The sequence below is a fragment of the Trichechus manatus genome, unplaced genomic scaffold (assembly GCF_000243295.1).
Source record: "Trichechus manatus latirostris isolate Lorelei unplaced genomic scaffold, TriManLat1.0 scaffold00235, whole genome shotgun sequence".
Classification (NCBI taxonomy): Eukaryota; Metazoa; Chordata; class Mammalia; order Sirenia; family Trichechidae; genus Trichechus; species Trichechus manatus.
The window spans coordinates 1,169,973-1,197,401 of record NW_004444171.1 but is presented as its reverse complement, the minus strand read 5'-3'; the positions used below and the strand labels follow the sequence as shown (position 1 = coordinate 1,197,401).

General features: G+C 42.2%; 1 protein-coding gene across 19 annotated transcripts in view; it reads right to left on the bottom strand.

Annotated features, from left to right (window-relative positions):
- IKZF1 (IKAROS family zinc finger 1) overlaps positions 1–27,429 on the bottom strand; it is a 110,643-nt gene that overhangs the window by 26,188 nt on the left and 57,026 nt on the right. For 10 of the 19 annotated variants that reach the window (XM_023743085.1, XM_023743083.1, XM_023743088.1 and 7 more), the window contains 3 exons: positions 18,011–18,070; positions 8,237–8,497; positions 2,055–2,222 (listed from right to left, as the gene is read on the bottom strand). In XM_023743085.1, coding sequence (XP_023598853.1) covers positions 2,055–2,222; positions 8,237–8,497; positions 18,011–18,070 — 489 coding nt within the window. The remainder of the gene's footprint in view (positions 1–2,054; positions 2,223–8,236; positions 8,498–18,010; positions 18,071–27,429) is intronic. The other 9 variants (XM_004389146.3, XM_004389145.2, XM_023743089.1 and 6 more) reach the window with 2 other exon arrangements.

Genomic DNA, 27,429 nt, shown 5'->3' with positions numbered 1-27,429 from the left:
CTACAGGTACTATTCACTAAGAGAAAGACAAAGTTCTCGCCAACACTTGCAAGAAATTGTACCACACCTCCTCCTAGGATCACTTAAGAAATGACACATTCATTTGGAACTTCTCTAAAGGTAAACTTCAGAAACTTACCTTTCAGCATGTACCCAAGCCCCTCCTTCTATTGCAAGTCTCTCCTCACACCTGTTTCCCTCCCTCATGCTTCCTCCATCCCCTCGGACGCTTCTGTTGTAGCCCTTGTAACACATATTGCTTTACTTGTTTATACCTGTCTTCCCCACTGAAGAATGAGTTCCCTGAGGCGCTCAGTAATGTGTGACAAAGAGATGAACAAAATGAAGAGCCCTCTAAAACCCCAACTATTAAATACACTTATTATTTTCTGGGCAAGAGATGGATGGAGCCCATGCAAACCTCTCTCAAAGGAACACAGAGTTCCTGCCCTCCTGGGGGGGAGTTTCCTCCTTGTTAGGCTCTCCTGTGGGTGATGAGCTCTGAAGGGAAGGCACTGAAGCACTCTTGTCTCCCACAGCACCTTGCTCATCGCAGGTGCTCAGCAGAAGTGGGCCGACCAGACGCCTGGGGCTGGAAGCTCTGCAAGGGTAGGGACGCGTGCCCTAGCAATCTTCCAGCTTCCAAATCCTCTGTGTAGTGCACCTCAAATATCATTGACTGAGGGTTGTGAAAAACACCCGTGGTGTCCTATCACCTAGACCACACCACAGGCAAACACACACAGAGAAGGTTAGCCAAGAACTACTCTTCCTCTGAAGGGTGAGATGATGAGCGCTAATGTGATAATGAAATACTGAGGGCGATTTCTAAGGAAGCAGAAGGTTTAATTTAATTAAAGGTGGATTGGCTTCACAGGTTGGGAGAGTTTCGAGAACTACTGAGCATTTATGCAAATTAGGATCTATCTGTGACCTCTGGATGGTGTGGGATATATGTTAAGATCCACTCAAAGAGAATTGCTGTCATCCCAAATCAGGCAACAGCCCCAAACTAGCCTTCCAATAAAGGCCTGGCTTCTGGCATGAGAGCCACAGTCCAGGGGGTGAGCCTCAGTTAACTGGTTTACACTCAACAATGGCAGATAACCAAGGGCGCTAATCAACTCTGTCTCTCACCTTTGCAAAGAAAATGTCTCCATTACACCGTTAAAACTACTCTGTATAAGGCAGCAATGAGTGTGGTTTAACAATCTACACGAAGAAACTTATTAGGGAACTTTTTGAGCATTTTAGGAATGCACCCAGTAAAAAGTACGGCTGGTGAAATCCTTTTAAAAACCCACTTAACTGATGAAATGGGATGAGGAGGCTGTTTTTAAATACTCTACTTAAAGTAGGGCTTCCAAATGTGTATGTGTGTATGCGAGGGAGAGACAGTGTGCGTGTGTACGTATGTACATTTCCCCACCCCTTTCTTCTAGTTTATTGAGAACACCCAAAAACCAAACCAAATCCATTGCTCGAGTTGATTCCAACTCATAGCAACCCTAAAGGACAGGGTAGAACTGCCCCATAGGGTTTCCAAGGAGCACCTGCCTGGTGGATCTGAACTGCTGACCTTTTGGTTAGCAGCCGTAGCTCTTAAACCACTACACCACCAGGGTTTCCTTTTAAGCAGAGCATATTAGGGGCCAAGAGGGGACAGCGATGTTAATGTAACCAGTAAAAACCACTTGCTGTTCAGTCGATTCTGACTCATGATGACCCCATGTGTGTCAGAGTAGAACTGTGCTCCATAGGGTTTTCAATGGCTGATTTTTTTGGGAGTAGATCACCAGGCCTTTCTTCCAGGGTACCTCTGGGTGGACTCGAACCTCTAACCCTGTGGTTAGCAGCTGAGTGTGTTAACCATTTGCACCACCCAGAGATGCCTTTCAAAGTAAATGATGGGCAATACCAGACGGAGTACTTCACCCTGGGGCCGAGCTTTGAGGCTGGCCAAGGAGGACAGCGTCCACACACCCAACACATGGGACTGGGCCCTGCCCCGGCAAAGCAGGGCCGCCCAGCACCCAGGACGCCAAGGGACCTACCGGAGTGCGTCCTCAGGTGGCCCGTGAGGGCATCCCTCCGGCGGCATGCGTAGTTGCAGAGGTGGCACTTGAAGGGCTTCTCCCCGGAATGTAACTTGATGTGGCGCAGGAGATTGCCTTTCTGAGTGAAAGAGGCACCGCACTGATTACACTGGAAAGGGCGTTCTCCTGCGAGGAGGAGAGGGAGAGGTGTGTGAGAACAGCACTCTAACACGGGAACAAGAGGGGATCTCAGTGAGAAAGTTGTTCCCCCTGGTGCTCTGCAGGTTTGATAGAACATGAGGCTTTCAGACTAAACCTGCCAGCTTCTTAACGCTTCACTGGTTGGGTCAATTTGATCTGAAAATCTAATTTTTTTCCCCTAAATCAGAATGGCACATCACAATGCAAATTCAAACTCATTTAAATAAAGTGACTGCAACATTTTGTGATGAAGAGCCACTCTTCCTGATCAGCAGTTTTGGAATAAACCAATATCCAATTTTGCGTGTTGTGGCATTTGGTGGGGTTTTTAATGTGGCTTTTTTCAAAGGGTCTTTAAAATATGCCACTGAAGCAGCAAAATAAAAAGGAAACTCATTAAAAATGCATTTCAGGATCACAAGTTCATTTCAGCGTTACATTCTTATATTTAAATGAAAGGCACTTCATTATAACAGTTATAATAACTTCTTTTCATTTACATTTTCCCTGTATTTTCCCTTTCAATTTCTTCTCCATTACCTGTCTGTCCCTAAGCAGGCAAATCAGGAACAGAGACAGAGAGGGAGTGTGAGGGTGAGAGAGAGACAGAGAAAGATTGAATAAAATGAGAAGTTAAGATGCTGCGAAGGAAGCTCATCCAGCTTCCAAATAAAAGTAAATCTCCCCGTGGCAGGGCATGAAAATCAGAGCTGCACTGAGATTTCTTGCTTTTTCTTTCCTCAAAAATCCTACAACCTTTAAGCTATTGTTTGCCTATATCCATAGAAGCCACGTTATATTTTCAGCCCAAATATTCTAAAAGATGCAATTTAGTTTATTAGTAAGGAATTCTTTCAGGGCTGGCACTATCGAATGTTGTCACTAAGAAAATGTGTGAACCTCTGTTGTGTGTGGCAGCTCATGTCCCTATATTCTGTACCTAACAAAGGAATAAGCTGGTATCTGAGAAAAAGAAATATACTATTGTCCTAGTAAGTAGTCTCCTAACACTTGGAATCTAAGCCAGTGAGCATTTCCTTTAATTCTCACTCAACAGAGTAATGCATCTGTTTTAAGGAAATATTCAAGTTTTTTTTTTGAAAACAAGTGCTTATTTAGAGGAAGCGTGATATGTGACCACCATTTCTCGTGTTGAGACACCATGAAAATGTACTCCACAGTGACACTTTTTCTTAAGAATAACATGTTAACATGTATATTTAATGATTTTCCCAATTGATTAACATGATTATGGGAAACAAGACAGCACTTATTAAGAAACGATTAAGTAGAAGCTCATCTGGTTCTATTAAAATCTACACCAGATTTTAAAAGTCTATTTCAGCACCTGAATTTCATGATTATCATCACTTTTTTTTTTCTTTTAAAGTGGGCAGGATAGGTGTTCTACTGTAAAAGTTGAGACTAATTTACAATGATATTCAACAACAGACCAATTGGAGGGATACTGATACTAACTAAGATATATTTGGTATTTCCACAAATCCCTAGCTGCAATAAATTTGGCTGAATAGAGAGAAAGCAGGTTGGAAGGTAATGGTAAAACCAACCAACTAAACTAACTAACCAGCTAACTAAACCTCTGAGTTACAACTGCATACATGTGGCTGACACTGGATAGGGAGATTAAAACAGCTGGCAGTCAGGTAGCCCTGAGGAGCTTTCAGTGGAGAGAAATCATTTAACTATTCATTAGAAACACTTTCCGTCCTTCATTGGTTTGCACGTGTGTAAGCAGGTGTCTTTAAGTGGACAAAAGGAAAAATAAAACAGGGCGATCACTGTGTGCAGGGAGACCCAGACAGGATAAAATGAAATATGTCTCCAGCCCATGGCTCTCATTTGGATAGGAAGAAACCTCAGGCTGGTGGGAACGACAGTAGGTTGGGGAACAAGTCGTGAAAAGGCTTATGTAAGGATGCGGGGTGCTCCCGGATACAAATGTTTTCTGTGGTATGACTCAGAGCTAGTGAACCCAGACCCAGGCGGTGTGAGCACCCCTTCATATGGGGATAAGGTGCTGGAGCGCTACGCTTCCCCCAGGTCCGAAGGACTAGAGGGACCACCCAGTGGAACCAGTGTCTTGGCAAAGGACAGATGATCACAGCCGTGTCCGCCTTCCACAGAACAGGGCAGGAAAGAAGGAATGGCGGCTGTTTCTTAGAGAGTGAAATCTGTCTTCTAATTTGACTAAATGGTTGTTCTTGTGTCCTGCTGTGCTGCGTGTCTTTATCCCTGCTGGCAAGGTTTACTGAAAATCTATTTCCTTCTGATTGCCTGTGCTGGCATGAATATGTATCACAGGGCATGGGGACTCCTGAATAGAGCCTTTGCTAAAGTTACAAAGGAGTGCTCTACTCAAGTGAGCTTCCCCTGAGAGGTGCTGCCAGACAAGGAGGCCTGTCCTTGGAGCTGTACCATAGAACCCAGGCCCAGCTCCTTGTCATCTTTGGGCAGTGCTCACCGTTTGCCTTCTGTTGGTTCACGGCTGCTTACTGAAGCTAAGGAGGATAAAGCTTCGCCAAGATTTTATTTACTTTTATTTAATTGGGGTGAGGAGTTTAAGATTATTAATTCAAATTTCACTTTTTAATCTCAGTGACTCTACAAAGCTGCCACGTTAGGGGACCCTCTGAAGACTATTTGAGCCACTTTTAATAACTTAATTGGGTAAAAAAAAAAATGGGTCTTCATGGATATCTCCAACAAATAAGATTTCTGAGGGTATATGGGAAGAAGGAGAATGCAAAACACTAAATCTGAACTGCAAGAATTTACTTGGGACTCTCGGGACCATGAGCGTGCTTGTGTTTCTCTTCACCTGGTGGACGGGGACGGGGCAGGCGCAGAGCTCACGAACTTTGGATCATACAGAATAACCATAATTCACTAAAAAACTATTATTTAAAAAATCCCATCATTCGGGATAATAAAATCTTATATTTGCATGGTGGTTTTTTTCTCTGCATTTCACGCATACCACTTTTCCCATCGGGCAGGGGAGGCACTATGATTACGCTGAGCAGCAAAACCAGGTGGTATCAATGACCCACTTAGCAAATAGTGCCAGGAGCACAGTGCTTTGTCAGGGTGGTGATGTGTGCAGAGGGAAGGGGCTCTACTGGTGGCAGATGGCACTGAAATCCCAGCAGGTTATCAGGGAAGGAACTGGGGAACTGGTGCACAGGCTCACCCTACAGGCTGACGGAGGGGAAACAAGCACCAAGGGTGCGAGGCTTAGCTTCTCCAGTGGGTGACTGGCTAGATCACAGCTAAGCTCCCAAATGACGGGCCAACCCACAATGGCAAGATTCACCATCCATGATGCAACTGCACGTCCCTAACGAGATCACCTGACAGCAGCACCAGGATCCCCGGGCCATGGCGAGGATTGCCCCCTCAGGCCTCTCCCCAGAGTCTGAGTCAGACTCTGCATTTTTACCAGCTCCCCAGTGATTTACATGCCCTTTCGAGTTTCAGAGGAAACCCTGATGGTGCAGTGGTTAAGGGCTACGGCTGCTAACCAAAAGGTTGGCAGTTTGAATCCACCAGCTGCTCGTTGGAAACCCTATGGGGCAGTTCTCCTCTGTCCTTTAGGGACTATGAGTCGGAATCGACTCGACAGCAATGGGTTTGGTTTTCTTTGGTTTTTTAGAGTTTCAGAAGTGCTGCTTCAGAGACATTTTACACTTAAGCGAACTCAGGGAAGGGGTCAGCGGCGAGCCAATCATGCCTTCCTTAACATATTCCGTCAGATCCCAGGGAAATAAAACCATATCGAGTACTTCTGTTCATTTGAATCCAGTTTGGCCAATCTATTTCTATATCTACCTGTGACCCTTCTATTTATGCAAGTGGAAATGCACTAGGAAGACCATCCACGAGTTCACTGTCTCAGGTTTTGCTTTATTTAATTGTACTTTAAATAAAGGTTGAGGCAGGAACGATAAAATTGCTGAGAGGTACCTACTTTTCTGGAATTTCCTCTTTCTGTCAGTGGGAGAAGGAGGCATATTGGTGAGCACTCGGCATTCTGCCACCGTGTGTGAGGAGAAGTGGGCAGCGGTGAGCAGGGCTCCGCTGCATATCTGTCCCTGGCAGGCTTATTCATTAAAGGTAATTATTCTTTTTATCAGGTCAGGCAGTCATTATATTTTGGAAATTTAGTATGCCAGAATTTGATTCATTTATCAAATATTTATTTAAGAGAATTTTCCCTCTATGGTCAGGCTTGACATGAATTAGCAGGAAAGTAATTCATTTGTGAGGTTTATTCCTTCATCAGGAATGTATGAAAATGGGCCCCGGCGCATTCTGTGCAGTGTCTGTCACGGGGTATCCTATTTTCACTTTAATTTCCACATCATTACAAAAGGCAAGACCATGATTACTCTTCTACAAGCTTTAGTTAGGGCTGGGGGTGACGTAGCTATCTCACTGGATAATTGGAGGATTCAGGGGGCACATTAGGAAAAGCAAAGTTTACTTAATTTCAGAAGTTAATTTTTCATTGAAAACATATTTTCGTATGTTCCACATCAACTGCAAATGAAAGTCATCGTTTTAGAAAACTGCCCTGATTCGAACATAAAAACTACAACCGCAAAAATATCTGCATTTCCCGATAAGCCAGCTTTTTTTCCACAATGGGTTTTCTGAATTCCTGCATCATTTTTGATAAACATTTGTTTTACCCCAAGTGAAAATAACACGGGGCTATAATTTTCAAGTCTTCTTCCTCACTTCCCTGAGATCTCTTATAAAATCTTTCGTGTCTGCAAAGTATGCTTTTCATCTAGTTTTTTTTTTTTTCCCTCTTGGGTATTGTAGTGGCAGAAACTAGCTTTATGAAGATCTACTCATGCCATCTCAAAGGCAGCGATGGATCAGGGATTTATATGTTTTTCAGTGACCATCAGAGTTACTGAGTGTATCATGCTTTGCCTGTCTTTAGGGCCCCTTTCCATAGAAAGAAGAGTCAAGTTTCATTCAACCCAAAAGAAACCACATACTTACAATTAAAGGTAAAGTTTGTCCCACTAATATTAGACTTCTAAGAGTCTTTAGCACCATTAGTGGTGGGGACTCAGCAGTTCTGGAAAAGTATCTGACTGTTCAATTGACGTGACTATTAGGGACGCACAGAACAGGGCAGCACGTGGGCCAGTTGGGTCTACCCTGTACTTACCCACACCCCCAAATTCGAGAACATTGTGTGAGCTGGGCTGCAACTATCTGACACTAGCTTGACCTTATTCCTTCATTTTTGGACACAGAATATTATATTCTCCTCTATGTCTGAAGCCTTCAAGCAACCATTCAATAAGAGGGAGTTTTGGCATTAAAGTATTTACCAGTTTGAGATGAAAATTTGTGGCAACCAAACAATCTTATTCAAAATTCTACCTGTTGGAGGGTACCGCATTCTGAAAGCTGATCTGAACTCTTTTCTGGAAATTGCTCTTCCATAATACCCCAGTGTTTCCAAAAGCCAAGCCTTGTTAGTTCGAATCTAATTAAAATGCATATTTTTACCAATGGCTTCTTGGTGGAACATCTGAGGAGTAAATTGTGATCTGTCAATATCCGTTTGTCTGGTTTTGTTTTCTTTTCTTGAGAGTGGACCACTTACCACATGGAACACAAAAGGTGTAGCTGAAACTATTTAGCACGTACACTATTAGGTCCTCAATCTCTGATATCAGGACTTGCATACGATGCTGTTAAGGCTCCCTTTCAGTTACTGCTTTAATTCACAGGGAAGAATTAGTAGGTACATGTTTAGAAGCTCTTTTAAATGTTGTTCCAAGATAAGAATGATATGCCTCCCCTCTCAGCGTCAATCACTTGCAACGCTGGGGCTGTCAGTCAATTTGAAACATACTCAAAACCACTCAGCTAAAGCAGGATATTTGCCTCCTTCAACACCCCTGGGACCTTTTCCAGGACACTAAAGGAAGAACTATGCCAGGCCTTACCAGTGTGGCTTCTTTTGTGAACCATGAGCACATTGGGACCGATGCAAATGATCCCACAGATATCACACTTTAGTTTTCCGTTAGGAAGTCGAATGCCTCCAACTCCTGACAAAGCCTTGCTGCCTTGGTCACTGTGGGAGCCATTCATTTTCTCTCCTGAGGCATCAAGCATTCGTAAATCCTCCGCACATTCTTCCCCATTCATTTCACAGGCACGCCCATTCTCTTCATCACTCTGAGTCTCTACTTTAACATTACTGGCTGAAAGAAATAATACAGGAGGCCGCTCAGTGTCATTGCAAAAAAAAAAAGGAACAGTACAGCAGCAAAAAGACAATCAAATAGACACAGAACGCGACTAAACAGCGGGGTCTTAGCAGTATACTAGGTGAGCACCCTGGGCTGAGATGTGTTCGCCCGCAGGGGGCTTTGATGACAGGCACGTGGCAGGAGGTGCATGGTTGTAGGAATATCTTGCCTGTCCTCACCACAGGTCCAAATGGGAGTGTCTGAAAATGCACAAGAAGGCTATCTATAAAGTTCCCACTTGAAAGCTGTGCCCTCACTCTATATAGCTGAAGGTCACAGCATCCACAGTGGTACAGGCTTGGTGAATCTCAGGAGGGAGGGGAGGCAACTCCTACATGTCTCGGCAGGATGAGCGCCCCGTAGAGTGAATTTGGGGTCACATAATCCAACTCTCTGTTGTTGTTGTTAGTTGTCATCAAGTTGGCCCCGACTCATGGTGACCTCATACACAACAGGATTAGACTGTGATCCATCGGCTAATTTTCAGAAGTAAATCACCAGGCCTTTCTTCCTAGTCTGTCTTAGTCTGGAAGCTCTGCTGAAACCTGTTCAGCATCACAGCAACACACATGCCTCCACTGACATGTGGGTGGTGGCTACGCATGAGGTGCATTGGCCGGGAATCAAACTCTGGTCTCCTGCATGAAAGGCAAGAATTCTACCACTTAACCATCACTGCCCTCTACCCAACTCCCTAGGGTGTGTAAACTTCTTTAGCAAAATTCCTAATAAGAATCTGTCAAGCTAGAAAAGTATCTGCTACTGATACTGCTACCTTTCCTTGTTTCAGGTAAATATTAATAAACCTGGGGACAAAACTCTGCCAATACATGCTCGGATTTCTGACCACAGATTCTTGAAAGATACTTTCTTTGCTTCTTTGGAACATGAGCATCCTAATTCCTTTTTATTTTATAATTATGTAAATGAAGCCTGTGTCCTAAAGTAGAGGCATGATTTCTTAAATACCTCTCAATCGATGAAAGACTGATTGGGATCCAATATGAATGTAAGAGTTCTGGAATAGCTTTTCAAAGAGAAAGAAAGGTGGCCTGTGTATGGGGAGAGGGGTGAAATGCCACTGTTAATGAATATTTTACCCACTGCCTGCTCAACATTACATTATCATTTCCTTTAAGTCATGTGTAGGGTGATGTTTATGTCATCTGTACATTTTTCCTCAAAAAGAAAACAAGAGGCATTTTGTCTGCTTTCTTCTGAAACACTGATGATGAACTGATGACCTGACCCTGTAATAACTAAGAGAAACTACAGTTACCCCGAAAGTCATCATTTAAATGATGATTTTTTACGGAATGGTAAGAACAGGTACGTAAATTCTGCCAAGTAAAACAATCCATGAGATAGATGACAAGATCACACATTTTTTGATCCATGTTTTGAATCAGTGATTCTCCAAGTGTGGCTCCTAAACCAGCAGCATCAGCGTCACCTGGGAACATGTTAGAAAAGCAAGTTCTTGGGTCCATCCCAGCCCTCTAGAATTGGAAACTCTGGGGATAGGACTGGTAATCTGTGTTGGAACAGGTCCTCCAGGGCGCGCTGATGTACGCTCAGGTCTGAGAAGAACTGTTTTAAATAAAACACTTCAAGTTTATTTTCTTCAAAACATTCCTCTTCAGTTAAGGGGTAAGAGTCCAGACTTGGAAATCAAAATATCTGGCTTGGAATATCAGCTCCACCATTTACAAGCTCTGAGATATTATGTCTCCGTGCCTTGGTTTCCTCATCTGTAAAAATGGGAACTATCACAGTCCTTGTCTAACAGGGCAGTTGTGAGAATTAAATGGGTCATTAGATGAGAAGCTGGATTAGAAGAGTGACCTGTTACACAGTCGGTGGACCCACTCCAAATGTAGCTATCCACAGGTGGAGTCTCTGCCCCATCACAATAATGGTTATGACCAGACACACAAGCACTTTAACTGCACCACATTATTTAACCCTCTCAACAACCCTAAAAGGGAGGTACTATTATTATCCTATTTTACAGTTGAAGAATCTGAGGTATAGAGAGATTGAACAGCTCTCTTAAGGTCATATAGCTGTAAGTGACAGCGCTGAGAGGTGACTGCAGGCAGCTTCCCCCCGAGCCTGCACACCTAACCACTATACCACCAAGGTTTTTCCATTTGTTCTTTGGAGAAAAGACTTACAAAAATAAGCATAAATGAGAGAAATTAATGAGATCACAGGCACCAGTCTGATGAATGTTCTACCCTAAGAGACTCTGAAGACTTGAGATGTAGGGACCCCTTCCATCTCGACAACTCCTGCTAACTTATCCAAGCTACCAGGGACATGTGACCAGGTCCTACTGACACAGTAAGCGAGAGGAGACAAGGGAAGCAAGTCAGGTAGGTTGGCCTTCCAGGCAATGGTGTGCTATGACTTTTGAATTCTCTGTGATCTGATTCTCAGATATGTGCTGTGTATCTTTTCAGGTGCAAGCGAATTCACTCGGTCCTCACTGTTTCCTAATACCTGTGCTGACATGCTCATGGTAATAAAGCTTTGAAGATCTTTGCATTTCTTAACCTGGGATGATTTTCAGTCACGTGTCTAGTGGTTTTAAAAATTAGATCGGCGTAAGCTAGTACACAGGGGAGTAAATGATTGTTGGTGTGGCAAGGTCCTCAACCACTGCAGCTAAGGGACATGACACAATGCAGGGTGCCAGCCAAGGGCTCCTGGGATTGGAAAAGAAAGCTACACAGTGGACCAAGTAGGTCCCTCCACTGACTAGAGTTTATACGTTTAAAGGCAACTTAAGGGAATTTTCTCCTGCTTTCCCAAGGACACCCGTCAGTAGATGGCATATTAGCACTTGCCAGAAACTCCAAGCTGTTCTTCTGTATTGTTAAGAAGGCAAGTATGTTGTGCCTTATGGCTTGTGTTGATGAAGACTGTGTGGATACCTCCACACACATATCCACAAGAGCAGAACAGCGTGAAGGCATCAGGGATAACTTCAGGAGTCTGACATCTGGAGCACAAGGGCGGGGTTGCTTGTGGGCTGCTTGTGCAGGAAGGTAGAGCAAAGTTTCAGGAAGGAAGGAGAGGAGGACAGTGTGAGCAGGAAGCATGGGGTGAGTTTTGCCTTAAAAGCCACAGAGGTTTTCAAAGCCAGAAGATCTGATAAAAACAACAAAAAACAAATTCTGACTCAGGGCAACCCCATGTGTGTCAGAGTAGAACTGTGCTCCACAGGGTTTTCAGTGGGTGATTTTTCAGAAGTAGACTGCCAGGCCTTTCTTCTGAGGTGTTTCTGGGTGGATTCAAACCACCAATCTTCGGTTAGTAGCTGAGTATGTTAATCATTTGTTAACACTCAACTACTCCTGAAGATCTGATACCAATGACTAATTTGATGAGTGGCTCTTGAAAGCAAGACTCTATCACTACTGAACTGCATGACACTCTCCCAGAGAGAGCCGTAAAAACAAAACAAAAAAAGGCTCAACAAAGCACGAGAGTCAAATCAGAAATAATCCTGAGATCAGCGTAGATACCCAAGCACAATTTTAGGCACAAAGATGTTATTGCTGCTGTGTGCCGTTGAGTGGATTCCAACTCATAGCGATCCTATAGGACAGAATAGAACTGCCCCATAGGGTTTCCACTGTTGTGATCTTTATAGAAGCAGACTGCTACATCTTTCTCTCACAGAGCGGCTAGTGGGTTTGAACCACTGACCTTTTCGTTAGCAGCCGAGAACTAAACCACTGTGCCACTAGGGCTCCTGCACAAAGATGGAAGGGTGTAAAAATACGTATATAAAAATGTAATAATGGCAGCAGGAATGTTCAGTGCAAAACTCAGAGCAAAAATGTAAGACTGCTGTGATATTTTATGGCTCTGAAAACAACTGTGCAGACAATGCCCACAGACCGCTGCAGGCAAGACCAAGGAGTCACGAGCACTGGAAACATGACAGAGGACGCAACAGAAGAAATGTTCTACAAAGTTGAAGTAAGAGTTAGATGGCAGATGCTTGATGTCTTAGAGCTGGGAGCTTGCTAACCCTCTGAAGACAAATTCCAGGTCACGTTATGATGTGAACAAATGAATGAGGACTAAGAGAGGAATAATGGCTGCCAGGAGCCAACGGGGATTTGGTGAATAAACCTGGGGGACACTGTTAGTCCTGGAGGCATATGAGATTCAAACTGCGTAAATTTTCTCTAAATATGGGGGGAAAAGCAGCCCTGATGGCGCAGTGGTTAAAAGCTCAGCTGTTAACCGGAAGGTCGGCAGTTCGAACCCACCAGCCACTCCATGGGAGGAAGGTGCGGCAGTCTGTTCCCATAAAGATTACAGCCTAGGAAACCCTATGGGGCAGTTTTACTCTCTTCTATAAGGACGCAATGGCAATGGGTTTTGGTTTTTTGGGTATGGGGGAAAAGGTTCTCATATATTTGTGGACAAATGTAAACTGGATACCAAAAACCTTGATGGCTGTTGAGTCGATTCTGACTTACAGTGACCCTATAGGACAGAGTAGAACTGCCCCCATAGGTTTCCAAGGCTGTAGTCTTTATGGAAGCAGTCTGCCACATCTTTCTCCCACAGAGCAGTTGGCGAGTTCAAACTACCCACCTTTCAGTTAGCAGCTAAGTGCTTAACCACTGCACCCACGAGAGCTAGGTATATAAAAATGATTAAGAGATTTGTGTTCATTAGAGGAGGGTGTCCATGATAATGGTAGTCTCTCATCTGCCTGGAGTGAGAATACGGGCAACCTGCTTATTATTTTTGTAGCTGACAGAAGTCAGGGCTTGAAGACATCCTAAGAAGTTGCAAATATAGACTGAATCACAACAGCTGAAACCTAATAGACCTAAGAGTATTTTTATGTAAATAACGTGTGCCTTCTACATTTGTCTGCCAACTGTGCCCTCCTGCCATGAGATATTTTCCTAAGCTCACTATGCTAATTTTTTTTACAGCAATATGTAAAAAAATTGGTATATCGGCGCTTATGAAAATATCTCACGGGGTGGGGGGAGGAGGGCATGGCTGGCGAACACACATATAAGGCGTGTGTTATTTGCATAAAATACAGTACATGTAAGGTCTACTTAAGTTAAAATGCAATTTTAAAACCCCAAGCTCAGGATGTCTTGGCCTAACATAAGTGTGAAGAAGGCTTTGAGGGTTTAGCTGACAGTGAGCTCCAGGAGCCATGTGACAGAAAGAGAAACAAATAGCACGTGTGGTCTTGGATTTCTGTGTTAATTCAAGTTTGGAGTCCTTTGCACTCGCCAGGTCACACACCTCCTGTAAAAGGGACAACGACAGTCTGGAGGTGGTTCAGAAGGAAGTCAAAGGAAGACTGAAACCAATTCATATGAGGAACTGTTGAGGGGCTGAGCACGCCTGGCTCAGAGAACGTGAACCCAGAGCTGAAATGACTGTGCAAGACGGTGTCTTTGTGCCTCTGAAGAAATGGGATCAGTGCTTCCTCTGCTTGGCCCCTCAAAGTGGAGAAAAGGCATAGGGGAGGCCAGTGGGGGGTCAGAGCAACAAGAAGTTTCTTCCAACAGAGGGGTCTCCAGCCTTTGCAGCCTCCCCACACGGAGGGGGCAGAGAGGCAATTCCCCGAGAGCTTGTTCATGCACCAGCCACAGAAGCCTTAGAGCCAATGGCTGTAAGCCTCCCCAACTCCACAATCACATGCGTGGCCTTGAGCAATAATTCTCTCATTTAAGGAGTAAGAACTAAAGGGCATTTGTCCCGAGGGCTTTTTCCTTTACCTGTTCCTCTCTCCCTGTTGGGAAAAGAAAATAAGTGGAATATTGGGCCCGTTGACGGTGGTGCACACATCCACGTGTGAGGGGAAGGCTCTGGGGATGTGTATGTGAGTGTTTGTAGGCCCATTACTTCGAAATACGCAATCTGGAAGAAGTAAATGAGACCAGTGGTTGCTTCAGCTAACAGGATGGGTGGCCGACATTTATTTAAGCTCCTCATCTCCTGGCAGTTTCAGATTAAAATACCTTGGAGCCCACCCAAAGGTAAATACAAGGCTCACACATTATTCTGCTGGGAATGTCATATAATGAATCCTTCCATTTTTTTAATAATTAGAGCTCCTTAAGGGATACAAATCAGACTGACAACATTATACATTCAGTGAAATAGTCAATTTTACCCAAATTTGAATTTACTGTCATTTGGTCCATCCAGTAGGTGTTGCCTTTATTGAAAGTTAAGAAGGACACCAATTGACTGGCCTCACCCCTCTCTCCGGAGTCCTTGGGTGGCACAAATGGTTAAATGCAGGGCTACTAGCTGAAAGGTTGGTGGTTCAAGTCCACCCAGAGGCATCTCAGAAGAATGGCCTGGAGATCTACTTCCCAAAGATCACAGCCACTGAAAACCCTATGGAGTGCAGTTCTACTCTGAAATACCTGGCATCTCCTTAAGTAGGAATAGACTGTATGGCAACTGGTTTTTTTTTTGACTCTTTCTAAAACAATCAATCTACTTCATTTACTTGGACCCAGAAATGCTTACTTATGATAATGTTTCAGTGAAATGTTACACTCCTCCAACTATAAGGATTATACTTATAAATGTGACCCCCCTGCTACCAGTACTTAGAAAAATGTTGAACTCAGTAAGGTGCTGAGTTGAACTTATTAAATATAGAACATGAAATGGAGACTTGTTATACGTTTCTTTCCCCTTGAACATTCTGGCTCAAGTCTGCCCTGTAGCTCTTCCACTGTCTAACAAGAGATAATGGACAGGCCCAATTTTATTATTTAATAAACATGGCTTATATTGAGAATGGATGTTTTCAAACCCCAAGTCAAAAGCTACTTTTCCTTCCCAGATACTCTTTAGAATTAGGAAAAACTAAAAACTTCCTCTAAAGGACTTCTATGCTATCAGGAATAAAGCAGTCCTAAAAGAGATCCCCATGCCCCTGAGTGCAAGGTGGACCATAGCATATACATGAGTTTAGAAGTGAAGACTCAGGAGAATCCAGGGAAGTCGGGGTCAACAGGAGCCAAGAGATGTGAATTTGCTGCCAAGGAGTGTATGCACTCATGAATAATGAAAATTTTTAATGCATAGGTATAATGCACACTGGCAGTTCCCACCTTACAAATGGCTTATGTTTCCTCTTCATTTTCTTATCCTTTTGAGAATGTGTCTCTGTATTTATTGCTAAGGTAAATGTTTGGTACTCAAGGCATTTTTCCATTACAAAGATACTCTGAAACAGTCACTACAGTAGGAGTTTAGCCCAGGTAGGGTTGAATTGCTGAATATTTTAAATGAAAAAGTGAGAGACAGAAATAGTCTTGCAACACTGGTGACTAGCAAGCAAAAATTAAACAGAATATTTAAGATGGACCTTAAATGATGGTAATTAAATGTAAATTTGTGATGAAGAGATTATAGATGTTTTTGTATTGCTTTTAAAAGGAGATTTATGGAAACTATCAAGCATTTCAGTGGTTAATGGAACCATTTATTATAACTTAATATAATTTAAAACATAGGTGTTCTTGATTTTTGTCAAGATGCATGATTAGAAATATTCTTCTCCTTATTAAGTCTTTAAATTGAGTGCAATCAGGGAAAGAGATGAAGAAAGGCAAAAGGGAGGCAAGAGTATAAAAAAGAACAAGTTACAAGCACATACATTTTCCTCAGGTAACCGGGGCACAAACTAAAATAGAGCAGGAGAAGGGGGTCAACAGGGATAAGCGTTTAATTTTTCAAAAGTGGGGGAAAACAAACTGGTGAGGAGGACAGCTCCCTCATTACCGCAAGGTGGTGACATAGACCTTGAACTGTTTGGTTGCTGTTTGGGTGGCAAAGTGATCAAGGTCAGCCAGCCATTTGTGTGAGGAAGATAATTAAATGTGAATACTCGGGGTGGTGGGGCAGGGAGGGTGGTGAGAGGAGGGAGAGCAACATGCTCACACCTTGTGAGCCCATTTATATAAATATATAGAGTATCAAAATATACATCGTCTGTCCTGTAGAAGCTCTAAGTCCCATATATCTTCATATGTAGCAATTTTTTACATGCTGAAGGTATCACTTAAGGATCTGCTTTATAATATGCTTGAGTCTAAACCTTCCTCAGATGTAATCAACACATGACTTAGAATGTATTATCTTACTCTTAAGTGTGTTTGACTTTTCAAAGCATTTCAGTAATGTGATTATTCATCTCAAAATTATATTATTTCTCTGTCCTAGTACCTTAATGCTTTACATATTCATATAAACATGCACATTATATACATATATATCTAGAAATATATCAACACTTATACATACATACATATATGTCTTACAGAAATAAACAGCAAGTTATTGCTTTAAAGTTAAAGGAATGTTAGTAAGAGAAAGATTTCTATAATTTTTATATACTGGAAAAGTAGTCAATCTACTTTGTGAGCAAATGCTATACTTGAGATTTGCATTGCTAGATCCTGTGAAGTCACAAAATAACTTCTGATAACCAGACGCCAGAAACCTATCCCTGTTACCAAAACCTTTTAAATTTGCGCCTGTATTAATAACTGTTACAGTATTAACAGGTACAACCTGTTTTCTGATGTTACCTTATGATACTAGAGACATTACTAATAGGAGCTCTGAAAACTTCAGTTCTAAGGGGGCTACTAACTTCAAAATCCTGTCAATATTTAGCTATCTGTGCATTAAAACAACAATAACAGCAGCAACAACAAAAACCCCAAATCCATTCTTTAAAATATTCCTTCAAAGGGCATTACCCACATATATTTATCATTTATGAGCTCTCAATACCTAAATAAGAAAAATGAAATTAACATCTGTTGTTGGTTTAACAGCACAGACCAGAGACAATCCCATAGGCACCAGGCGCTAACTGTGTGTTTGCTCATGCAGTGAGGCACCACAGCATACAGCCTGGAGTTTCTCCTCTCAGTTCTGAAATGAATATTCCATAGCAACAGAAGGAGAATACGTCTCTTTCCTGGCCCATAAAATTATAAAAATCATCTTGAAAATATGTTGGGTTGTTTGATAGTGACAGAAAGTTATGCCCATTTTATTACCATGCCCAATAAAGGAGATAATCATAACATCCATAACAAAACTATTATTATTATTTTTTTATAAAATCAACTGTTATAAAAATTCTACTCATGCTACTCCCACTCCAACTCTATTACTCCCATGGCCACCCCAAAAGGCATGCTCTACGGTACATCCCCCAAAGTCTAAGACTTTACTTATGTACTTCATTGTATAAATGAACATCCCTGATGGCAGATGTTTAATGAACAGAATGCTAAATATTTATCTCCTTTTTCAAGCGTGAAGGAAGGTGTGGATGAAACAACATGCATTCACAATGTTCACACTATGGAAACTGAGAACAAAATGGATACATTTCTGTTTTCTGGAAGCAAGGCATATACTTACGAGAGAAAGATTTGGGAATTATTGCATGAAAATCCCTAAAGCCATCAGCCCCATATGTAACTGTAATAAAGAAGGCAAAAAGAAAGCTGGGTTGTGATATCATTAGAGATAAAGAGTTTAAAAGATAGCATTATTATTATTTTTTTTTTTAAAAAGAATTATTGCTTCAAAATCCTTATTTAGCTACTACTGCGCTGCTGTTGTTCTGCTATTGCCATCACAGAGGCAACAGAAGGCTGTCACAATGATTACTCAGAAACAGGATTGCAATTGCCACAGGTCTGAGCTCATGGCATTATCTCATTTACAGTGTTCTGGAGCAGTTTATGGTGTGCTAAATGTCAAAAAAAAAAAAAAAAAACAAACCCCATTGCCTTTCAGTTGATTGCGACTCATAGCGACACCATAGATATGACTGCATAGCACCCTGTATTATTCCTAAGGAGAAATGTTCTTCGTTCACCTTTTTCTAAGATTAGAAAATGTTCATACAACACACTGGGTGGTAAAATATTAATATTTTCCCCTATCCCAAAAAGGAGGAGACCTGGTGGCACAATGGTTAAAGTGCTCCACTGCTAACAGAAAGGTCGGAGGTTCAAATCCACCAGCCGCTCCTCAGGAGACACATGTGGCAATTTGCTTCCATAAAGATTACAGCCCTGGAAACCCTATGGGGCAGATCTACTCTGTCCTATAGGGTCGCTATGAGTTGGAATCAACACGATGGCAAAGAGTTTTTTCTTTTTTTTTTAAATCCCAAAAAGAGCTACCAATTTCTATGTGCAGTATTCCTTATCAACTACTTCCTCAAATCTTCAAGATCTTGTTCTGTTTTATAGGTCAGTTTCCCAGCATGTTCCTATTTCTTAAGACTTTAGTAGATACTATACACATACACACACACGCACATTTTATCTCCAAGAGTCACATCCTAGTAACTATCACAATTATGTTCACAGCCTAGCTACTCAAACTTGTTGCATAAACTTCTGAATTAGCAGAGGAAAGACTCTCAGGTGTCCTCAAGGAAATAGATCTATTTAACTTTGTTTAAACCAGTGTTTTCCAAACTTATTTGACAACAAACTCCTTTTTTTCCCCATTGAAAACTTAATAAAATATTGGGATACAGTAGCTCCCTCTTACCTGAGGTTTGGCTTTCCGCGATTTCAGTTACTCGTGGTCGACTTGATGAAACCTCATGCCTTCCTGCTCCACCCACCCAGGGACCACATTCACATAATTTTTATTACAGAATATTGTTATAATTGTTATATTTTATTATTAGTTATTGTTATTAATCTCTTACTGTGCCTAACTTGTGAATTAAACTTCATCACAGGGATGTACGTACAGGACAAAACATAGTATACATAGGTTCAGTAGTATCTGCAGTTTCAGGCATCCCTGGTGGGGGTGTCTTGGAATGTATCACCTGCAGATGGGGAGGGGGCTACTGTATTGGCCAAATATATTTTGGGAGACACTTTCAAAGCTGTTCCTTTAAGTGATTAGTTTAATCATTTCCTGGCAAATCCTTATTCTTCATCTATTTAGTTGGTTCCCTGACAGACCAAACAAATCTAACGGAAAAAAGAAAATGTAATCCATGGTGTCAAACAAAAGTATCATAAATTGGTTTGCCTAGATACAGAGGTGATTAATGGCCTTCAAGCAATTAACAATGTATTGTCAATTTTACAATAACTTTTGCTATTCTTGTTGTTTTCACTGATCTCTAACCCATTATGTGAACTTCTCAACTTCAGTTGTTATTCTGTTTAATGGGGGTACCAGCAACTCAGATAATATGAGAAAAGACAAAGGTGTTTTAAAAGGTATTACCTTATTAAAAATGGAGACATTATAATATGCTATATAGCATAAAACTATCCGATTAACTGACATAGTACTGAGAGTGCTAATGCTGATATGGCACTCAAATATGACTTTAACTGTAAGTTAATGTCCTAAAGTATCACTTCAGACATACAGGCAATGGCTCTGTCCCTGGTTTTGTGTAAGACAATGAATATGCAGTGTAGGGAGTATTTATGGTTACTGGTAAACTGAAGAGAAATGCAGCTGCTTATGGCTCTTAAGTGGTTAACCCACCACTGTCGAGTCGATTCTGACTTATAGCGACCCAACAGAACAGAGTAGAACTGTCCCATAGGGTTTCCAAGGAGCAGCTGGTGGATTCAAACTGCCGACCTTTCGGTTAGCAGCTGAGCTCTCAACCACTGTGCCACCAGGACTCCCTTAAGTGGTTAGAAATGAATAAAATTTGTCTAAAATTGTTTCACCATTATAAAATGTAGCCTCGTGTAGGTCTTGGGTAGTCAAAGCATAAGCCTTGAAATATAAAATTTTGTCACACTGCATTCCATTTCACAAATTACCATTTAATGTAAGTAATGTCACATCATTAAACATTAAATGTTAAATATTTTTCAAGAGAATGAGTTCTTGGTCTAGGATAATTCAAATTAACTTTTTAATTTTGTCCTTAAATATTTGATTCCCTAAAAATTACAAAAGTTTAAAAAACAAAGTATAATTGCAGTACAAAGTTGTTCTGTTCCCCCATAGTAAAACTGAACTACTAAGAATTCACTCTTGTTTATGTACTGAGCACGTTAAGGCACACATCAACTTCTGAGTTCAAAAACATGTATGTTATCGTATATGGATAGGTAATTATGTATAACAGGAAAATGTGAAGACAATCTATTCTATAAAGTACAGTATCTTGTGGTAAGCATTTTCTGTAAATTCTCACCTTCATTCCTCTCCACTGTCCTATGAGGTAGGTACTATTATCATTTTACTGGGAATAAAACTGGGGCTCAAAGGAAGTTCTGTAATTTGCCTTCTTGGAGATTAGCATGTAAATATGCAAATCTGAGACCATATCTAATTAACAAATTACATTATATTCAGTATTCAAAAAACTGATTTTTCTCCCCATTCAACCTTCCTTGGGAAGTAAGGGCCTTTTGGAAACTGTGCTTACTCTTTGATGATGCCTAAGTTTGTAAGTTTCTACAGCTTTACACACATGTACATACTAAGTGTGTGTGTGTGCATGTATACATACATGCACACACATGCACTCACACACGTGCATCCCTTTCCCCCCTCACTGCAAACAAGAGTTACAGTGCATTTACCAATTAAAAAACCTGTTGCTGTCGAGTGGATTTCAACTCATAGCGATCCTATAGAACAGAGAAGAATTGCCCCATAGGGTTTCCAAGCAGCGGCTAGTGGATTCGAAATGCTGATCTTTTGGTTAGCAGTCAAGCTTCTTAACCACTGTGCCAGCAGGGCTCCTAATAGAATCCCCCAAACAATGAAACTATTACCAGCTAATGATTTGGAAAGCATGGCTGCCTAGGCCTCTCTAGCTCATTTCTGTGTGTGGACATCACTGCCTGGCTCCTCCTGGCATTCCTCCCATACTCCCAGGGTGGGGGACTGAATGAAGATGCAGAAGCAGTTCTACTGAGAGTTCTCCCCAGTCCCTGAGCTGGCTGGCCCAGTGCCTCTGCAGTCTGAGAGTATTCACACTTTGTCTCTGGGGAGCTCTGATGATTGGCCATACACTTGGGGAGGTATCCTGCAGGTGCACAGTTGTCCATCCCCTTAAAACATTCTGGCTTTTAAGTCCAAGGCTCATGTGGTAAGATCGACCCCTCTTGCTGGTGATAAGATGTGGGCCACATGGAAGCAAGGGAATAAGCTGTTATTCTGTGATTAACTTTTGGCCTTGTTTCATTCCTTTAGTAAATTCCACCCCAGATTTCAGGTTATCATTTTATAAATGGGTGTGGATAAAATATGTTAATATGTTTCTAAGTTTTCTAAATGAAATACATTCTTCTAATTGAGATCAAATTTAGCTCATTTGTCAGGAATTTTTGTTCCCCAAATTGTCATTAAGATTTTTATATAAAGTGCTGGCTATCATAATGACCATGTTCATCTCTCAGATTCTGAATCTCACTCAGATAACCAAACTGATGAACATTACAGGAAAAAGGTTAAATGCCCACAAGCTACATTTCTGTTTGAATTTAGTTTTGCATATAATTATACATTTCTCATGCCTGTTGTCTCCTTACATAGAGACTAAACCCTATTTGAGATTTTTTAAGAGGGGGTAGGGAGAGGTTTGTTCCACTTTTAAGTCCCAGAAGGGCATTGACAGTTTTCTGGGGAAGGTAAACACATTTAGATTTGTGTTTAGAAAAATTTATGCTGTAGATGTACTTTTATACATATTCTTTAAATCATATTAGCTCATCACTCACAGTCATACTATTAGTGGCTTATTAACTTGCTTAAGGATGGTTGGCAGTGACCTTTACAACGTTGATAGATCTAGCATTAAATGGAAGGGTGTCCTAATACTGCCACCCTGTGACTGAGCAAGGGAGGGTGTCACCAAACTGGGACAAAGAGAGAAAGGCAAATGAGAGGGGCAGGTAGTCCCCACCCAGTTGAAACACCATGGGTCACACTCCTGCTAGAGTACTTGCTATACCCTGAATAGGTACCAAATCCAGATTCTATCAAAATTCATCCATACATAGACATTTCTTGATTCATTTGTTCTTAAGCCATCTGATAAATTAGGGAGCTCAGTGTTTTATCATTGGAAGAGAACGCTAGTTAACATCTACCGACTGCTTCCTGAAGGACGGTATTGTTCTAGTCTTACAGAAGAGGAGACTAAAATACAAACAGTTTAAAGGTTTCACGAGGAACACAGCACTGAGAATGCTGGTGTGAAGGGCACACCTAACCCAGGTGACTCCTGAGCTGCTCCTTCCACTACACACCCAGCCTCCTTCTACTTCCTTAAAGGATGGATTAGACCTGCTCCACTTCTCTCCTCCTCCCCCTCCCCCAGTTCCTTCCTTTCAGACGTTAAATGTCCTTCTGTGTATGTCACAGGGTCTTATTCAGCCCAGTGTCCTGCATGACCCCAGCATCGTACCTTTCACCCAATGGGACACTCAAATGTTTGTCAGAAGAAGGAGGGCAGACACCTGTCCACACTTCCTAACTGTGGGGACCCACCTGGGCTCAGTTCTTGCCTGTCTGATCATCTTTGCTTCATACCTGAATAGGCGTGTCCAAATCCAAACTCACCATCTTTCCCCAGACCCAGCTCTCCTTCTCTTCCCACATGTGCCAATGGTGCTGTTATCTTAATTGCTTAAATCCCAAGCCACCCAATCAGTCTCACCTCCACCCATCACTTTCCATCACCAATTTATCTCTAAGTCCTTTCCAGACTTTCTTCTGTTTTCCAATCACCTCACATCCCAGCACCTCCCTGAAGCCACTGCCATTACCTGACCAGGTACTTCCTGCCAGGTACTTCCTGTGTACTGTCTGGCACATGGGTTTGCTTGTTTGTATCATGTGGCCCTTGCTTTCAGGCTCCACTTTCACCCTATCCCACAGGTCGCCCAAAGATCAATCATCCTTAATGCTCCTTTTATCAGATCTTGTCTACTTCCAAACATTCCATGGCTCTGCATGGTTGATGGGACAAAAATCTCATGTCCTGTGTCACAATCCCTCTACAACTGGTCTGTAGTGATAATGAATCCCTCAGCAGGTAATACTACTCAGATAATCAAATGAATGAACCCTATGGAGAAAATGTTTTACAAAGACCTATAAGCTATACCCCATTTGTAAATACCTTGCCATTTTCACTTAGTTGTACATATAATTGTTTCATAACTAACCCTCAACCACCACATGCATGTTTTCTCCTAGTCTGAGCAGGTCTCAGTGTCTGGTAAAGACGTCCAGGTGTCTCCCCTCCTCAAACCTTCTCCGCCCCCTCACTCAGGTAGTACTGCTTCCCACCCTGAGTGAATGTACACCTTGCAAGGCCACTTAACTCGCCCCGACTTGTGAGGCCGACTCAGAAACCGGGCCTCCCTCTTAGTTGTTATAGACTTTGCTCTCTATATCTCAGAATCTTTGGGTTGTAGAGTTCTGGAACTTAACATAGGCCTTGAGCCCAATTCTGTGCTCAGGTCAAAAGGCTATGGCTTACAAGCTTTTCTCTTCATCTTCCCCCTTCCCTTCTGTTCTTTCCTGCTTACTCTCTATCTGCATAATGCCTAGAGCCAAACAAGTGCCCCTTGCATGCTTGTTAAATTAACAAACTTCTTAATATTGTTCTCTGAAGATAACCATAATATCTGAACGTTTTCAGAATTTTTTTTTAAATGTCTTTTACTACTGTGGTTCCAAGAAACTTGGTACATTTATATTAAGTTAGAAATGAGGAAAATCATTCTTGCCATTTTTTCATTCAGTGTTGCATTTTATCTAAACTGAGCACATATGGACTGGCTTTTTGTTCAGATGGGCCCTCTGCTTCTCTTGACCTGGGTCATGTTACACACTAGTGGTCTCTGAACCAGTACATTCATAAGTCAGCAGGTAACAGTGGTGGTCATCTACTCACGGGACAGGAAGAGGCAGCTGGTGGATCACGGACTAGACACGAGCTTTAGGGCCAGAGGACAGTGTTTGATGTTTAGCTCCATCACTCACCAGTTGTATGAATGTGGGCAAGGGTCAACGGCTCTGAGCTTCAGTTTCCTCATCAACCAAATGGGAATAATCATTTCTATTTTTTAAGATTTGTGTAAATATTCATGACAATGCTTATAAGGCCCCTGATCTTTTAGCAGGCACTCAATATACTATAGCTATTTTCCTATGAGAAAGTCACATGTAGTGAAAACACATATACTCCTGTCAACAAAGACTTCCATGTCTATGGGAATAGAACCATCCAGCTAACATTAACCAAGGTTTTCAAATGAGAAAAATGATAGGGGTGGCATCCTCCCAGCGGCCAGCAGTTGACTGTGGTTACTTACAGACCATGAGAAGAATGGGCAGGAGGTCCCAGTGGAAGTATAGTATATGCGACCCACAAGCTCAGTAGTTGTCGAAGTGTCTGCTGTGTGGGCCACAAAGCCAGAGTACTTTGTCACTGTTTTGGCAAGAGCTTTAGGTGATGTAATCGCACACATTTTAGATACGGTTTCCCCTGATACCACGTTCTTACTGAAGCAATTGGTTAAACTGTTGCTGACAATTAGGCAAAATAAAGGATTTAAAACAAAAGAAAATATTTTGACCCAGGTTTTCTGAAATATGGGTCCTGTATTTGCATTTAACACATTGACAAGGTATATCAATGTGTGAGGATACATTACTCATGATTTTAAATGAGGGAACAGATGCAAAGAAAGAGGTGAGGAATATAAATCCTATTCTGTCGTCTTTATCCCCAAAGGGATCAACTAAAGAGGACACCAGAAGCTGAGTGCTGCCCCGCCACCCCCCACCCCCCATTCAGTCTCTGCAATCACCCATGGGCCATTCCCTCCCATCCCCAATACTGGAGCTTTGTCAAGCCCCAAAGATTCCAGAAGCCCAGGCCCTCCCTACTTCATGGAGGCCAGAGATAAACTAATCTCCTCCAGGACACACAGAGGGTGGGTCCCCTACTGTTCCGCCCTTCCAGAAGTTTAACGGGTCCCTGTCAGAATTCCAAGGAAAAGGTGACTCAGCAAAACAAGAAGGGAACAACAGCTCAGTCGCTGCACTGGCACTGGTCCCTGTGTCCCTCAGCCCACAGATGCTGTGCTATGCATTTCCTATCTTCCAATGGGGCACAGATCTTTAAGGAAACAGGCATTTAGGCATTAACTGTGTCTCCCATCATGTTCACACGCAACAGGTGGAGATAAAGCTTTCGTTCTTGCCTTTCTCATTTCTTCCTGCGCCCTCTCAAAAAACCTACTTCTTCGGTACCAGCCGGGCAGTCAGCCCTGTGGTTGTAAAGTGCAGAAAGCCTGTGACCCCTCGCCATGTCTGTCCCCGAGTCAGCAGTCTGCAGAGAGAAGATAGGGCTGGGCTTGCAAGCTGTGGTTGGGACTGATGCATGTGGATTGGGGTGAGTGTGTCTGGCTTGGTATAGTAGCACACACACGCATGTGAATGTGTGTATGCCTGTGCATGTCTGTAAATGGCACACAGAGATGGGTCTTTCTACACGTATAGTTACAGAGGCAGCTTAGTAAATGGACTGCTCAGTGGTAGACAGACTATTATTCACAGTGATTTTCACAGAAGGAGAGTGATGCAGAGAGTACACCGATGCAGAGAGGCACCCAGAGTCTCCACAGGGTGAGCACTGGACTTCTTCCTCCACCACTCTGAGAACACAGGTCGGCATCATACTCAACGGACTCCCAGTTCTGCGGCCAGCAGACTGCGTAAGGAGGCCAATGAGTCAGAGTCACGTCTCTACAACATTTAAAAGTAACGACAGAATCCAAGTTCTCTCCATTTGTTGACTAGGAAGCACCATCTAACAGATTTCTAGGCAAAGAATTGTGATTTAATACAAGTCTAGATCTTGATAATACACTCACATAGAGGTTGTGAGAAGACATAAGGCAATAGATGTAGCTCCTTTAAGCTCTTTAATGTCTAGTGTTAACTTTTTGCTAACCAGGGTAAAATCAACTCCAAATATGTTGCATTTTATAGTTCTTCTCTTAAGGAACTCTTTACAATTTTCTTTTTCTACTTTTGCTTTCCCTTCTTTTCTCCTCTGCCACTGTCTTTCTCTTTTTAAATTATTTCCTAGCTTTCAGGAAAAAATTTTATGCTTGATGAATGCTATGCATATATTATTTTGTTTAATGCCCACAAACGTTTGGGATGTTATTAGCAGTGGGTTTAGTGAACTCATTTTTGACCACCAGTCAAAGTGGTATGGGAATGGATTTAAAGAAGGACAACTTGGTCCTTGCCCTTCCTCTACCTCTTAGTGGCTATGTGACCCTAAGAGAATTATACAACCTCACCAAATCTCCATTTCCTCATAGTAACCAGAATAAAAAGCCCGTCTCATAAGACAGTAATGAGAGTTGAAGGGGGTAATGTTGTCACAGAGCACAAATGCCTGACACCCTGCCAGCTGTAGGCATTGACTGCTGGCCACAGCCACGCCCCTTCTCCTGTCTGTGCCACAGGAGCTTCATTTGAGAATCACTCATTACTCAGAAGCCTTTGCTTCCCGGTATTTCTGTGAACATCTCACATCTCTTGGGAATAACCTTCAAATACCACATTTTTTTTTTCCTAGTAGATAACAGCTATTTCTCAGCGTTAGAGTGTCTCAAAAAGTCCTGCTCTCCATTTAAGCAACATTTCTTTGAAATAAGAGAGGTTCCTCCCTTGCTTTCCCCTCTTTCTAGTTTCATGATTCAACAACCATTTACTGGGAAGCATATGGAAATGATCAGTTTAGGTAGTGCATTCTCACCACTTAAAAAAAAACTCCAAGAAAAATT